The sequence below is a fragment of the Martes martes genome (assembly GCF_963455335.1).
Source record: "Martes martes genome assembly, chromosome: 11".
Taxonomy (NCBI): domain Eukaryota; kingdom Metazoa; phylum Chordata; class Mammalia; order Carnivora; family Mustelidae; genus Martes; species Martes martes.
Window position 1 is genome coordinate 31,376,967 of NC_137899.1, and position 13,248 is coordinate 31,390,214.

Here is a 13,248-nt window from a genome sequence, read left to right on the forward strand (position 1 = left end):
TTTTTAACCTCACATGTAAGCTAAGTTATTTAAATATTTTGGTTATTTCCTGTGAGAAAAGTATATCTTTCTATAAAAACACTTCAAATATCTCTTTTTTCCTAAACTGTCCATTCTCAATAAGGTTAATCAATTTTCCAACATGTTGTCTAAGACAAATGTAACATTCTAAAGAGAAGCTGTTTCAGTTTTAATTTTTCTTTGTATTTATGATAATATGAAATATAGCTTATGTTTAAGTTTAAAATAATCAGTGTTTAATTTATGCTATTGTGCAACTTAATGTTTTGTGGCCATCTGGATAATAGAAAATTGTCTTTGAAAGCTTAATTTTGATAATGTTGAAAAACAGGCACTGGCCACTGAAAACTTATTTTTTAATCGAGTCTATACAATTCAGCAGGAACAAAACTTAATAGCATAAAGGAACTGAAATATAGACCAAAGGCAGAATTCAATAGTAAGACCATTTTGTAGGCAGCATATTGTAAATGAGCATCAGTTAGCCAACAGATTGAAGAGTTCTGGTGTAGACTGCACTTCTTCTACTGTTGTAGCTTTTGCAAATTTCTGAATTTCTTTATGACTATTTTTCCATCTCTTAAGTAATTTGGTTGGTTTTCAGAAATGTTTATTCAGTAATATGAATGTAGTGTGTTGAGCTCTTTGGAGGAAAAAAAGGATCTACATAAATTAATTACTTACACTCCTCGTTTCTAAGCAAACTCTTAAAATTCCCAATAAATTGAATGTAAATGTATGCAGAAAGGCAGGATTCCATTTAGCAGCATAAATAGCTGGAATGAAATGCAGGAGAGAATATGCAAGTTAAAGACGTATGTATTCAAAACAGGGGAGAAAAATATGAAACCAAGACTAGGCAGACATTTTAAGACTTCTCTATAGATAGCTCATTTCTTAAACATATCTAAAACTACTATCTATAATTTTATTTTTCATTATTTCAAGGAAAATTTGGTAAAACCTTCAGTGGTGAGGAAGTATATTATTGTATCTCATCTCTAGAGTTAATATATTCATACTGTCCATCCAAGTGTTCCAGGCAATTAAAAGGTTAAAAAATTAAATGTAGCTTAGATGTCCTGTCTTTATAAATACACATAAACCTTTGCCCATATGGTTTTTTTATTCTATGAGATTTTGTTTACTCAATATTTACAATATTTCAAATATATTTTAAGCAATTATCATAAATTACTGTTTTAGATCCAAAGCAGCCAAAATATTAGCTGTAAAGTAAAAGAGGTTACCCAAATTTTATCTAAATAATTAAGATCAGAAAAGAGTAATTAAAAATGGCCTGAACATTCATATTCTGATGAAAACCAAATTTATTACATAGGTCAATCCTAACATTTGAGCTTCATGTAATTTTCCCAAAGTCACCTATACTTTGCTCATGACTGTCTGATAAACAAATCTTAGGAAATCTTAAAAATGAAACATGTTCCCATTTATTTGCTTTGCGCTTGCCATGAGTTCCTGGGACATTTAAACCCGGCAGATCAGGAATCACAAACACTCTCCCTGCGATATGCAATTTGCAGCCTGATTCCCCCCCACAACCCCCTCAGCTATTCCGCATTACTTTTTTAAGAGTGATTGTTTCTGGTTCACTTTGAAAAACAAAACAAAACTTTGAGGTTTCCATCTAGTGAAACATCCACAAATATTCACAGGTATCATTTCAAAAGGGGTCCCTAACTTCGTACAGCCGTGTGATTACTTTGAGATAGGTAAGCAAGGCAGAGGAAGTGAATGTAAGACTGAACGTTCCGACCATAAAGGCAGTCACAGACATGATACTGAAATTCTCAGAAGGCGCCCGCTAACCACACAGGTTCTCACAGGCTCTTCTTTCAAGACACGCAGAATGCATGCGAGACAAGCAATGTCTGCTATTCAGTTTTCTGAAAGGCTGCCTTCCATGTGAGGAAGTGACTAATTTTTCATTTCACACTAAAAAGGGCGTGAAGAGGCAAAACAGAAGAAGGCAAAGGGTTCGTGTTCCAAGAAGGAAAGGTGAGTTCTGCTCCAACAGGCAGGAAACATACCATACGTCCGCAGAGAGGGAGAGTCAAATTGGAAACATTTGAAAGTGCTAACAAAATATGAAGAATGTTTATGTTAATGCTGTGAGTTCGGTTTCCTTACATGCATTAGGCTTATTTATTATTAAATTACTAAAATAATGCTACTTGAATTACAGCATACAATCTCGGAAATGCAAAAAGATTGTGTGAAGAAAAGATGTCAAAGAGTTAATTTAACCCTTTCCGTTGTCAACATTTTTGCATTTGTTCTATTACTCAACAAATATATATCCCCGCTCCCCATCACCGTTGTCTACCTAATTCTATCTCTCCATATATGTATATATTGTTCTTTCCCTATTCACTCAAATAAAATCCAATAATCCAATATTCAGGAGGGAATAAAGGCAGTAAATGGAAATAATTTACAGAATATAATGAGATTTTAGAAAGAGAGGAAGTACTACTGAAATCCCATTGGTTGTAAATAAATTTGTGTTCATTCTTCTCATGATCTAGAAAATTTACTTTTCCTCAGACTTTCACTAGCAGTTTGTTATAAGGTGGAGTTTTTTTTAACAGATGGATTACAAATTGGCAGCTACTTACACTCTAGTGAATAAAGCTACATAACATTTTGCCCAGTTTATTTGTGATTGTTCTTCCTTTTTATGAGAACATGAATTTTCCCCAAAGCTAGAATTTATCACTGTCCTTCTTTCTGTCTCTTAACAAATCCCATCTGCATGCCTTCCCATTAGGACACAGGATACATCACGGTGTTTCCCTTATTAAAATGTTTTGCCATCACTTATTAAAATATTTATGAAGGGTTCCATCCCTGTAAGCTCAGTATACATTCCAAAAAGACATAACCGAGCAACAACTTCTCTCTGTGAACTTGTTAACTCTTGACAAGTCATAAGGAACCCTGGGAGGAACATTTATATCCTTCAGTAAATCACACTGCTGTACACCGAATGTAACCTCTGTGGTCTGAAATAACGCACCTCGCCAAATTCCTGAACCCTGCACCAAGAGTGAAAGTTCCTGCTGATAGCGTGAGCTGTATGAATTTGTGTCTTCCCTCCAACTCCTACCACAAGGTAGCCAGTTCTAGAGTGGAATGATATATCTGTTCCTAAGAACGCATATATAGCACAACGGCATGGTCAAGTCCATGCTTAATGGCCATACAAGAGAAATAGAGCACCTTATCATAACACCAAATTTGATGCCCACTCAGCTCAGTTATTTACATCACATAATAAATTCAAAAACTCGGCACAGCAAACATTTACAACTGTAAAGCCCCCATTTTGAGGATAATTCCGATACTTTGCAGGTACGTGTTTAGTTCTTGGAAGACTGGTTCAGATGAATTATTTGCCTTTACTAGGCCATATTCGCCATATATAGTCTTATTCAGATCATTGTTCTTGTGTGCTCTGCCTTAGCAAAACTCCATGGAAAGCTCTTATGAGTTAGTATATAGGGTGCACAAAACAGAAGGCGGTATTTTTGCAGGTAAAGAATTCTTTTCTTTAAATTAAACAGACAACTACGTGTCCACGGCTCTAGGAAGCCCATCCAGGTCTCTGTGATGTCTTCGATTCCGTTTCTTCTTCATTTCCTGCATGTGCTTCCACTTCGGGCCGCCCTTGTTTCGCTGTCTTCGCTTCTCCCGGTGCCACATCTGTTCGCAGTACTGGTCGAGGCTGAAGTTTGGGCTGCTGAGGATTTGGATGTAGTCTTTGTACCTCAGCCGTGACTCAGCCAGCAGATCCTTGACCTGCCCCTCCTCGTGCTCTGCCCTCTGGGTATTTTCCATCTGTTCGTTCTCAATGACATTCAGAGTCAGCTTCACTATGGTGTGGATAAAAGTGTGTTCCTGGGCTTTGCAGTAATACATTCCAGAGTCCTTCTTCTGCAGACTTCGAATCAGTAGCCCATATTCTGTTTTGATGATCCTTTCATCAGGTTTCAACTGCAGAATTAGAAAAATGTAGGTAATAAATGGAAAACAGAGAGGGCTATGAGCAAATGAACAGAGGCAAACCTAGTTTTACTTAGTTGAACCTAAGAGATCTATCCCCATCTCTGTCGTCGGCGCAATATTATCAGCCATAGTTGAAGAGAATTTTAAAAATTCCATTAAAGTAACAGCCCCCAAAGATGCATGTTTGCCTCTCATTATTATCTAACTAAACCTCTGAATATAGTTAGTTTTCTCCCAGTCTACAGATAGGAAAGAAAAGCTATAAAAACCAATGAAGTAAAACTGGAAACTATCAACGAACCATCTATATAGAGATTTCAGATACCGAGTGGTATATTAAGAACACCAATCGGTATTTAAATTTCAGAACTAGAGCCAGACATTGACAGCCTTTGTGCAGAAAAAGAGCTTTTAGGGCATGCTACCACCTGTAATGGAGAAATAGAACAATGAGTGCAAAAGGAATTTACTCTGTTTTCTGGATATCACCCAATAAGCGAGCTGAATAGCATATGGAGACTCTAAGTGGTGACTTGTTAACAGTCTAATGGAAAAGCATGGATACAGCTTTTTGGGTGTTGGAGCTATAACTGAGTAGGACCCTAGTCCGAAGGTTAGCAACATTTAAAGCTGAATTTCCCTTTTTACTATGGACCGAATTTTGATACCATGTGTACATGTGACACTTGAGATTATGTCCTTTGTGGAAATATTTGCCATACCTCGGTATACTATAACACAGTAATGTGATTTCAAGTGTGAGAAAACTCAATGAGCAAAAAGAACCCCTCCTGGAATGGGACGCTCTTTGCCCTTTGAAGCCAGCGTCCTGAAAGACAATTCAAACATTTGAGCTTGACTGGCCCGCTGGCTGGTGTGAAGAGCAAACCTACCTTCCTTAAAACTGGGGCCTGTTTACCCACACCAGAGCCCTGTTCCGTGTGGAATTTTGTTGAAGGTCTCGGTGTTAAGTAGAGTAACAACAACAAAAACAACAAAGAAGTCGGGAAGATTTCCCAGTTTACACATCTGCCCCTGTACTTGAGGCTTTCAGTTGACGGAAATCAAGGAGGTATAAAGACAGCTAAATTAAATGTATTCACAGTGGGTGGACTTCGCATCTTTATGTGAAAGATATGTAGGAAAAAAATCCCTCCTGTTCTGGAAATATGAGAAAAGGAAAAGAAACATCTCTGGCAACCGGCCCAGTTAACTAACAAGTATATAGCCAACCACCCTCCATGCCAGAGAAATGCAGCTGGTGGCGCACCACTGGTACCAAAGGTAGGTCACAGCCCAGGTCCTCGGTTACTGAGGCTGAATGGTCTCCAGCCTGCCTGCCTTCCAGGCTGAATCCACACCATCAGGATTTTGTTCGTTTGTTTGTTTCCCTTAACTTTCCCCATTTGGTGATTTGGGTGTACACTATTTATTTTAAGAATGGATTGATTTTAAAGGCCCAAGCATTTTAAAATGCGACCGTAATACACATTAATGGTGAATTCACTTACATTCTCAGAGATCTGGGGAGCCTCGTGCCTAAAATAAATGTGAACTTGAATTGGGAGGATGCTCAAGGACCAATCTTCAACAGAGATAGCAAACTCACATTTAACACACTACATGTACCTTTTCCTTTAAATGATTTTATTGTAGGAATTATGCTGTAAATTTTAAATACATCTTAGATCACAAAACGCTGACTCCATAGCCGAGGATCTGGTCCTTATCTGCGCACTCTGCCTCTTGTGATTACTCATTTATCTTCCCCAACTGGTCTTCCATTTATCAAGTTGGCGACATAGCATATGGTGCATTGGGGGGTTAAAAGTAAAGATCTTTGAAGGTTAAAGTGTGAAGTATTATTAGGAACATTATAGACTACTGCCAGTGTTGCGGGAGAGTGGGAGAGCTGAGAGGTGACGTTCTAAAGCCTTTATCTTTGTAATTCTCCTCATAGAAAATGGCCCGTGGTCATGAGCCTGACAGTCAAAGTGGGTGACTTCAGTTCCATGTCATCTCTAGATTCCCTTTTCGTAACTGGGACACTCGCTAATGCTTAAACTGCACTTCATGTGGCTTTGAGAGATTGTCACAGCTCTGACTCACGACTTTTTATTGTTCTCTTTAATCTCCTGACAGGAAGAAATTATGACTTTGATTTCACGCACATTACGTAACACTTCATCATTATCCCTGTTATTCTCTTTCTGTATCCTGTTTGTCTGCTTTACTCTGGAGTCCGGCTCCCCTGCCCTCCTTTCCAGGCCATGTCCGTGGCTACAGGACTCCCAAGGTTCATAAACACCTGGCATCTCTTTACTCCTTACTTTCCTCTTCCTTTCTTCGGTGAACGCTTGGTTTTTCTTTTCTTTTCTTTCTTTCTTTCTTTTTTTTTTTTTTTTGACGCATAGATATAAAACTTGCTTTAATAAATTTCTTTCTGGATCTATCTAATGTTCATTAGATCATTTCAGTGTTTTTTTTTTTCTACCTGAATCTTCAAAAATAGGCGTTGATTGAAATCATATCTCTAATAAAGTACAGTTGGGATTGATATATTTTCCTAGGATTTTTTTTTTTTTTTTTTTTTGCGATCTAGAGACAGGAACCTGCACCACTGCAACAAAGCGGCTGATTCACGTTGGCCTACTTTACATTCCCATTCTCTGTGTCGCTTTCATTCCCCGCTGGAAGAGGATACATTCCGCAGACTGTATCTCGACGGTGAGATGTCAGCACAGTCCATTTAGAAAATGCAGCTCCTTTACAAAGAGATAATGTAATCTCTGGCCACTGATTTAAACTCATGGAATTTTCTCCACTCTAAAAGTGATAAGAACCGCTCAGCTAAATCAAAACCATGCTTGAACTGGGGTCGACTATTCATTTGCCTAATGTGAACGAGGATAATATATTTGGCATTATTAAATGTAGATCTTCAGTGAAGGGCAATTCATTTAAAATGAAAAGAGTAACGTGGAGAGGGACAAAGGACATTTAGGTACTAAGCAGCAGGTAAAGGTCAGGGACTCTGCTCTCCGATAATAGCAGCCTAATGGTAATTCCTTTGCAGATAATTCACCTGTCAGTTCTCTCAGAGCTAAAGTATTACATTGTCTTGGAAGTGACTGGGCCTTCAAGAATAGCTCTTCTCTGCAACAAACATAGAAGCCTTATTTAAAAATAGTGCAGAGGCAACTCGTTATTTAAAAGAAAAGAAAATTTGAATTTATATATATATCTAACCCCTAGATTAATTTGGTACCTTTGAGTAAGTGTAAATAGAAAATGTAAATTGGGATGGTAGTAATAACATCATAAGATAATTGGAAAAAATATATAGTTGCTGTTTTATTGGGGAAAGAGTTTCTAAGCATAATGAGTGAGAAATCATAGACATATAAATCTACAGATTTGTCTCCATGAAATATAAAACTCTTCTTTGTGAGGAACAAAAAATTTGGAGACAACAGACATAGTAAGTTACTTCTAACATGTATAACATTAGAATGTTAACATCGATAATATAGAAAAGGCTTGTGAAAATGATTTTTAATGAATACATCAATGTATTCTAAGTCAATGCAAACTAAGCAAATGATGGGTAAAGCACTTCACCAAATACACCTGAAACCAACAGCTAAAAAACATGACAAGGTAAATTCACAGCCACTAATATTCAAAGAAATAGGTATTTACAGGGGCCCTTGGGTGGCACAGTTGGTTAAGCATCCAACTCTTGCTCCGGCTTAGGTCCTGATCTCAGAGGTGTGAGATCAAGTCCTGTGTCAGGCCCCGCACTCACTCTCTCCCTCTGCCCTTCCCCCTACTCCCAAATAAATAAATAAATAAATAAATCTTTAAAATATAGATATTTACATAATATGTTTGGGTTATATGACATTTTTCATATCAAACTAGTAACGATGTTCTTAAACTGTAATACGCAATTTTGCCTCAGCAGTTCAGAAAAGGTACTAATATGGTGACCTTGATGAGAAATTAGCAACGTATCGTTGTTTATCAAAAGCCATAAGATAATTAAAGCCTTTCACTCAGTTATCTTACCCCAAAAGATTTGTCCCAAGAAAGCATTTAGGAAAGCAGAGGAGGATTTAGATACCAGGAAGCTGACTAGTTTTTTTTTTAAGAGGAAACATGTTATTTAAATAACATGGAATAATCATTGGTGACTGTGACATCAGGGTAGCGGGTATAAGGGCCAGGAAAAATATGGTATTATAATAGAATGTTAAGGAAAATGCTCACAGTATAACGGTTAGTGGAAAAAAGCTGGAATAGAGGGCTCACAATCCTTTATATGTCCCTATATTTTTAAAACCATTTATATTGCTTTTATTTTTGTTTTTTAAAGATTTTATTTATTTGACAGACAGAGATCACAAGTAGGCAGAGACGCAGGCAGAGAGAGAGGAAGGGAAGCAGGCTCCCCGCGGAGCAGAGACCCTGAAGAAGCGGGGCTGCGGGGCTTGATCCCAGGATCCTGGGATCATGACCTAGGCTGAAGGCAGGGCTTTAGGCCACTGAGCCACCCAGGCACCCCTGTATTGCTTTTATAATAGAAAGAACAACAATAAAACAAGGACCTACAAAGAGAAAAATACAAATATTTGAAGATGTTTTTAAAATGCTTTTTAAAAGCTACACACACACACAAATATTACCACAAATGGCAGAAGGTATTCCTTCTTCTAGTCATTCAGACCCCAAGAGTTCAACAGAAGCTCAGGGACTGTCGATTAACTCACTACTTACAGCATAAACATCATCAATTTCAAGAGTAGCTTTATAAGGAAGTCAGCAGATAAGTGACTCATGACCTCCCCAATAGCACCCAACTGTGAAACAGCTCAGTGAGGAAATGTTCTCCTCCTGGCAGAGAATAAGCTGGTGACAGCCTCTGTGCCACAGGAGATTCTAGTCCCTCCCACGGGGTTTTTTTCAGTAGGGGAAAGATTCCGAACTGTGACCTTCTTGGTCCGGAGCAGAAGGTAGCCTGCTGGGAAAAGTGCTTCACATCTAGTCTGGATCTTGCCCCTTTCCTCAGTTCAGGAAGCAGGATCACATATCCTGGACAATGTGTAACTACCTACTTACAAATGTAGATGAAAATACCAGTTGCAATATTACAGCTAAGATACTTTGAAGTGAAATACACTATTTCTGCTCCATTAAGATTCATGGAGCATGGTATCACCATGACTGTGTGATACACTCTTAAAAGTGTCTTGCCTTTTCAGGAAGATAAAAGACATGAATGCAAACACAAATAGGCCAATGTATGTATTTGTAACTAAGAGATTACCCCAAGCAGAGCAACATACTTTTTTAAAAGTCAGATTAAATTTGCCATGGAAGAAACATAATTATTAAAGATTTCTATTTTCCTGATGAGAGATGATCAAAACTTATTGACTGTAAAATCAAAATACTAGTTTGGGACATTTAAAAGTAAAATATTGCACTGTAACTAAAAATCTGCATGTTAAAAACATTCAGAAAACATTCCCCCAAGATTTCTTTGATAAAAAGTTAATGCTTTCTGTTTCAAAGTTACATAATCACTTCCAGGTCAGAAAATTCTTTAATATATATTGGGGAAAATGGGGCTCTTAAAATAACCATTTAGTATAAATGTGGATATGCCATAATCTTAGAATTTATGGATGTCAGTCATGATGAAGCATCAAGTTTTATTGGAGAAATCTGACATAACAAACACTGGAGTATTCCCTTGGTTTTAACTATGTAAAGAGTCAACATTTTAGCTTAAAAAACTGTTCTTGAAGATTTCAGATGAAGAGAAAGGTCTTACCACCTTAAGGTAACAGTGAAACACATCTTTACATCAATTTCTTATGATAAAATTTGGTCCTTCTACTGCAAGGCTTCTCAACCTCAGCACCACTGAGTTTGGGACAACAGAATTCTTTATTGTGAGGAATTGTGAACTGAAGAATGTTTAGCCTTATCCCTGACTTCTATCCACAAGATGCCAAGAGCAGCCTCTGCACCACCTCCCACCAGCTGTGACTATCTATTCAATATCTAGAATGTCTCTAGATATTTGCCAGACGTGGACAGTGTAGCAGCAAAATCGACTGCAGTTGAAAACCACTAATATTATACTAATGTCTGACTGATTACATACATTATTTTATTTTTTTAATGATTTTATTTATTTATTCAAGAGAAGAGAAAGAGAAAGCGAGCATGAGTTGGGAGTGGGGGGTGTGATCAGAGAGACAGAGGGAGAAGCAGCTCCACTACTGAGCAGGAAGCCTGATGCCCACCTGGATTCCAGGACCCCAAGGTCATGACCTGAACGGAAGGCAGATGCTTAACTGGCTGAGCCACCCGGGTGTCCCTTAAATGTTTACAGACTTATCAAGGAGGCTGTATTTTAGAGCATTTGGTCTGCCTATTTATATGACAGAGAAACTAAGTGTTAGAGAAGTCACGACCTGCTCATTATCCTCAGCAGTCAACTGAACATGTGATCAGTGCTAGTTCATATTTCACACATCTTCCTGATGGAGAGTATCTGCAATTGTATACATGTATTTTACACTTGTGAATAATCCTCTGCTTTGAAATTCACATTCTCTTCTGTATTTTCTCATTTTATTTTCATAGTAACTTTTGCATTTATTTTGTTCACATTAGAAAATTCTGGCCCATATGGGCTCAGTGATATTACCAAAGAACACAGAACCAGAATTCAATCAAGCATCTAATTCTGAATCCCAAGTTCATTCAATTACTCGCTACCTTGTCCTCAGTTTAATATTGGGACTATTAGAACTCTGTAATGAGTGTCACTGGTTTCTCTTAGGCTCTGAAAGAGAAAAATAAAAACCCTGCCAATTACCCTTTGTTTCATGGCCCTCTAATAATAATACAGGATTTCTCAAGCTACCTGAAATTGTCTCATTAAGTTCAGTAACATACATAACCTATCTACCTCACAAAATTTCTGTGACTGTTTCAACTCCTATGGATGTCCTAGAAAGACTGAAACAGAAAAAGTAAAAAAAGATGAAGGAAACATCCATGTTACTTTCCCCTGTTAATTTAATTTTAATATATAACTGTGAAAAGGTACATGTCCAGCTAGTTATTCAACTTGTCCATATGATATAACAAAGATAGATCTTTCTATTGTTATACATATTCAACCTGTTTTATTTTATGATAGAAGTTAAACACAATCTGAGTTAGAATTTAGTCCTTATCTTACTGTGGAGGAAAATATTGTGCTCTTATTTTTGATCAGGGAATTGTTCTACAATATAGACAACCAATGAGAAAAAAATTTTTGAAAAAAATTATGTAAATTTCTCATAAAAATTCAATCCTCTTTTAAATATACTTTGTTAATGTATCTGTATTAAGTTGTCCTATTCTTATCTCCTATGCATTGTTAAGTTTCATGTTAGTGAGTATAAATTGTTATCTTCCTTTTTATCAAATAGTCATGAGAATACTGTATGGCACTAAACATTGAACATCTCTCTCAACCAAAACTTGATTTAGCTTTTACACTATTTCCCTCAAGGTGATCATTCTCTGGTGACTACTAACTTACCTCCTCTCGATGCTCATCTCCTGACCGTTGGATATACCACTTAATAGATGCTTGTTGGGATTTAGGTATACATTCCAGAAAGGTTGAATTAAATTCAATGCCAAAAATCACCTTTTCATCAGCAGTTTCGTGACTAATGCCTGGAAAGCAAACATGGAATAGGAGATTAACCTTGACCTTATTTTAAAAGCAATGGGAAAATAGACTGATTTAGAACAGATGCTATGGGGGAAAGATTCATATACATTATTAAAGAGAAAGGAAATTCATAATAAAATATTGTTACCTAAGAGTCAAATATTATCTAATAGATTGACTTTTAAAACTCTATCCCTGCACTGCAATTTTAACCTTTCATGAATATACTAACAATTTGCAATTTTTTTTTCAAATAAGAATTCATAAGACCCAACTCTAAACCTTGAATCTATTTCTCTGAGCTGAACTGAATAAAACTTTAGTGTCTTTCAATGCTTCACATGTTTTAATTTGTAATAAAATGCAACCAATTTTGTGGATAGTTCGAGAAGAAGAATTTACTTCATCCTTTAGGAGAAATTCTATCATGAATTGATCCACAGAGCTGACCATATAACATGAAGACATTTTAATATCAAAAAAGTAAGTACAAGGGTCTATACTTGATAAAATTCTTTAATGATAATATTGACCTAGATGCTTCTAGCTAGATTATTGAGCTAGATGCTGTAATACTCTGAATGTGGGCCTTATCTGCATTATCTACTAAAAAAAACAGTTTTCTTTTATTCAAAGAGCGATACTTAAGCCCAACATGCATTTGCCATAAGACAGTTAATGGGATGCTAAAGGAACAGTGTCTCAGACACCTTATTCTCGTAAATCAACTGCACCATCTGAAATACATTCCATCCAGAATAGCCAAAGGCTGTGTCCCATGTGTGATCTAAGATCTGTAGCTCAAATTTGATCAAATAAAAAATGACGGCTGTTCAGCCTGGCCCAAACATGCACTTTTTCATCATATATTCAGATGTCTCAATTCTGCAGATGGGCCTACTTAGCATTTTAGGCATAAACGAAGAGTAAGGCTTAAGGGACCTCTACGAATCCTAAATGTAAGCAGACAAAATTATCAGCAAATGGCATGAATGCGCATTTATCCAATAGTTAGACTTTCCTTTGAAGAAACTCCTTTTGAACTTGTTTGTGTTTTACCAGCAATGATTAAGTCAGGCGTGCTGACACCATTATGAATTAACCTCCTCTAACCTTCAAAATGTGTGGATTCCATTTGAAACTTGTAAGATATCCACGATCCCTGACAATTCAACAGATTATATCTATGATTTTCACAGTTAATAAATTCCTAATGCACAGAAAGATCGCAGTGTCAATCACGGAAGAGAAAGACACGCATTATTTCATAGCCACGGATGCCATTCTCCTGAGAAAAAAGAGCTCCTGAACAAAGCAGGGAGTTTGCAGGCTGATTGTAAGGTGCTGGGGCAAGGACTGGAGAGAAACTCAATTAGACTGATTCAAGCAAAGAACCGGTCAAGTCAGTAAAATCTACATTAGTGAAATCAAGGAGAGAAGTGAAA

At 37.0% G+C, this 13,248-nt stretch overlaps 1 protein-coding gene across 1 annotated transcript in view; it reads right to left on the reverse strand.

Moving 5' to 3' along the window:
- Positions 1-209: 209 nt before the first annotated feature.
- Positions 210-13,248, reverse strand: part of SEMA3D (semaphorin 3D) — a gene marked incomplete at its 5' end in the record, with an annotated part of 126,269 nt that continues 113,230 nt past the window's right edge. Inside the window, 2 exons of the mRNA XM_080818780.1 lie at positions 210-4,041; positions 11,666-11,805. Of these exons, the coding sequence (XP_080674906.1) occupies positions 3,616-4,041; positions 11,666-11,805 (566 nt within the window). The 3' untranslated portion in view covers positions 210-3,615. The remainder of the gene's footprint in view (positions 4,042-11,665; positions 11,806-13,248) is intronic.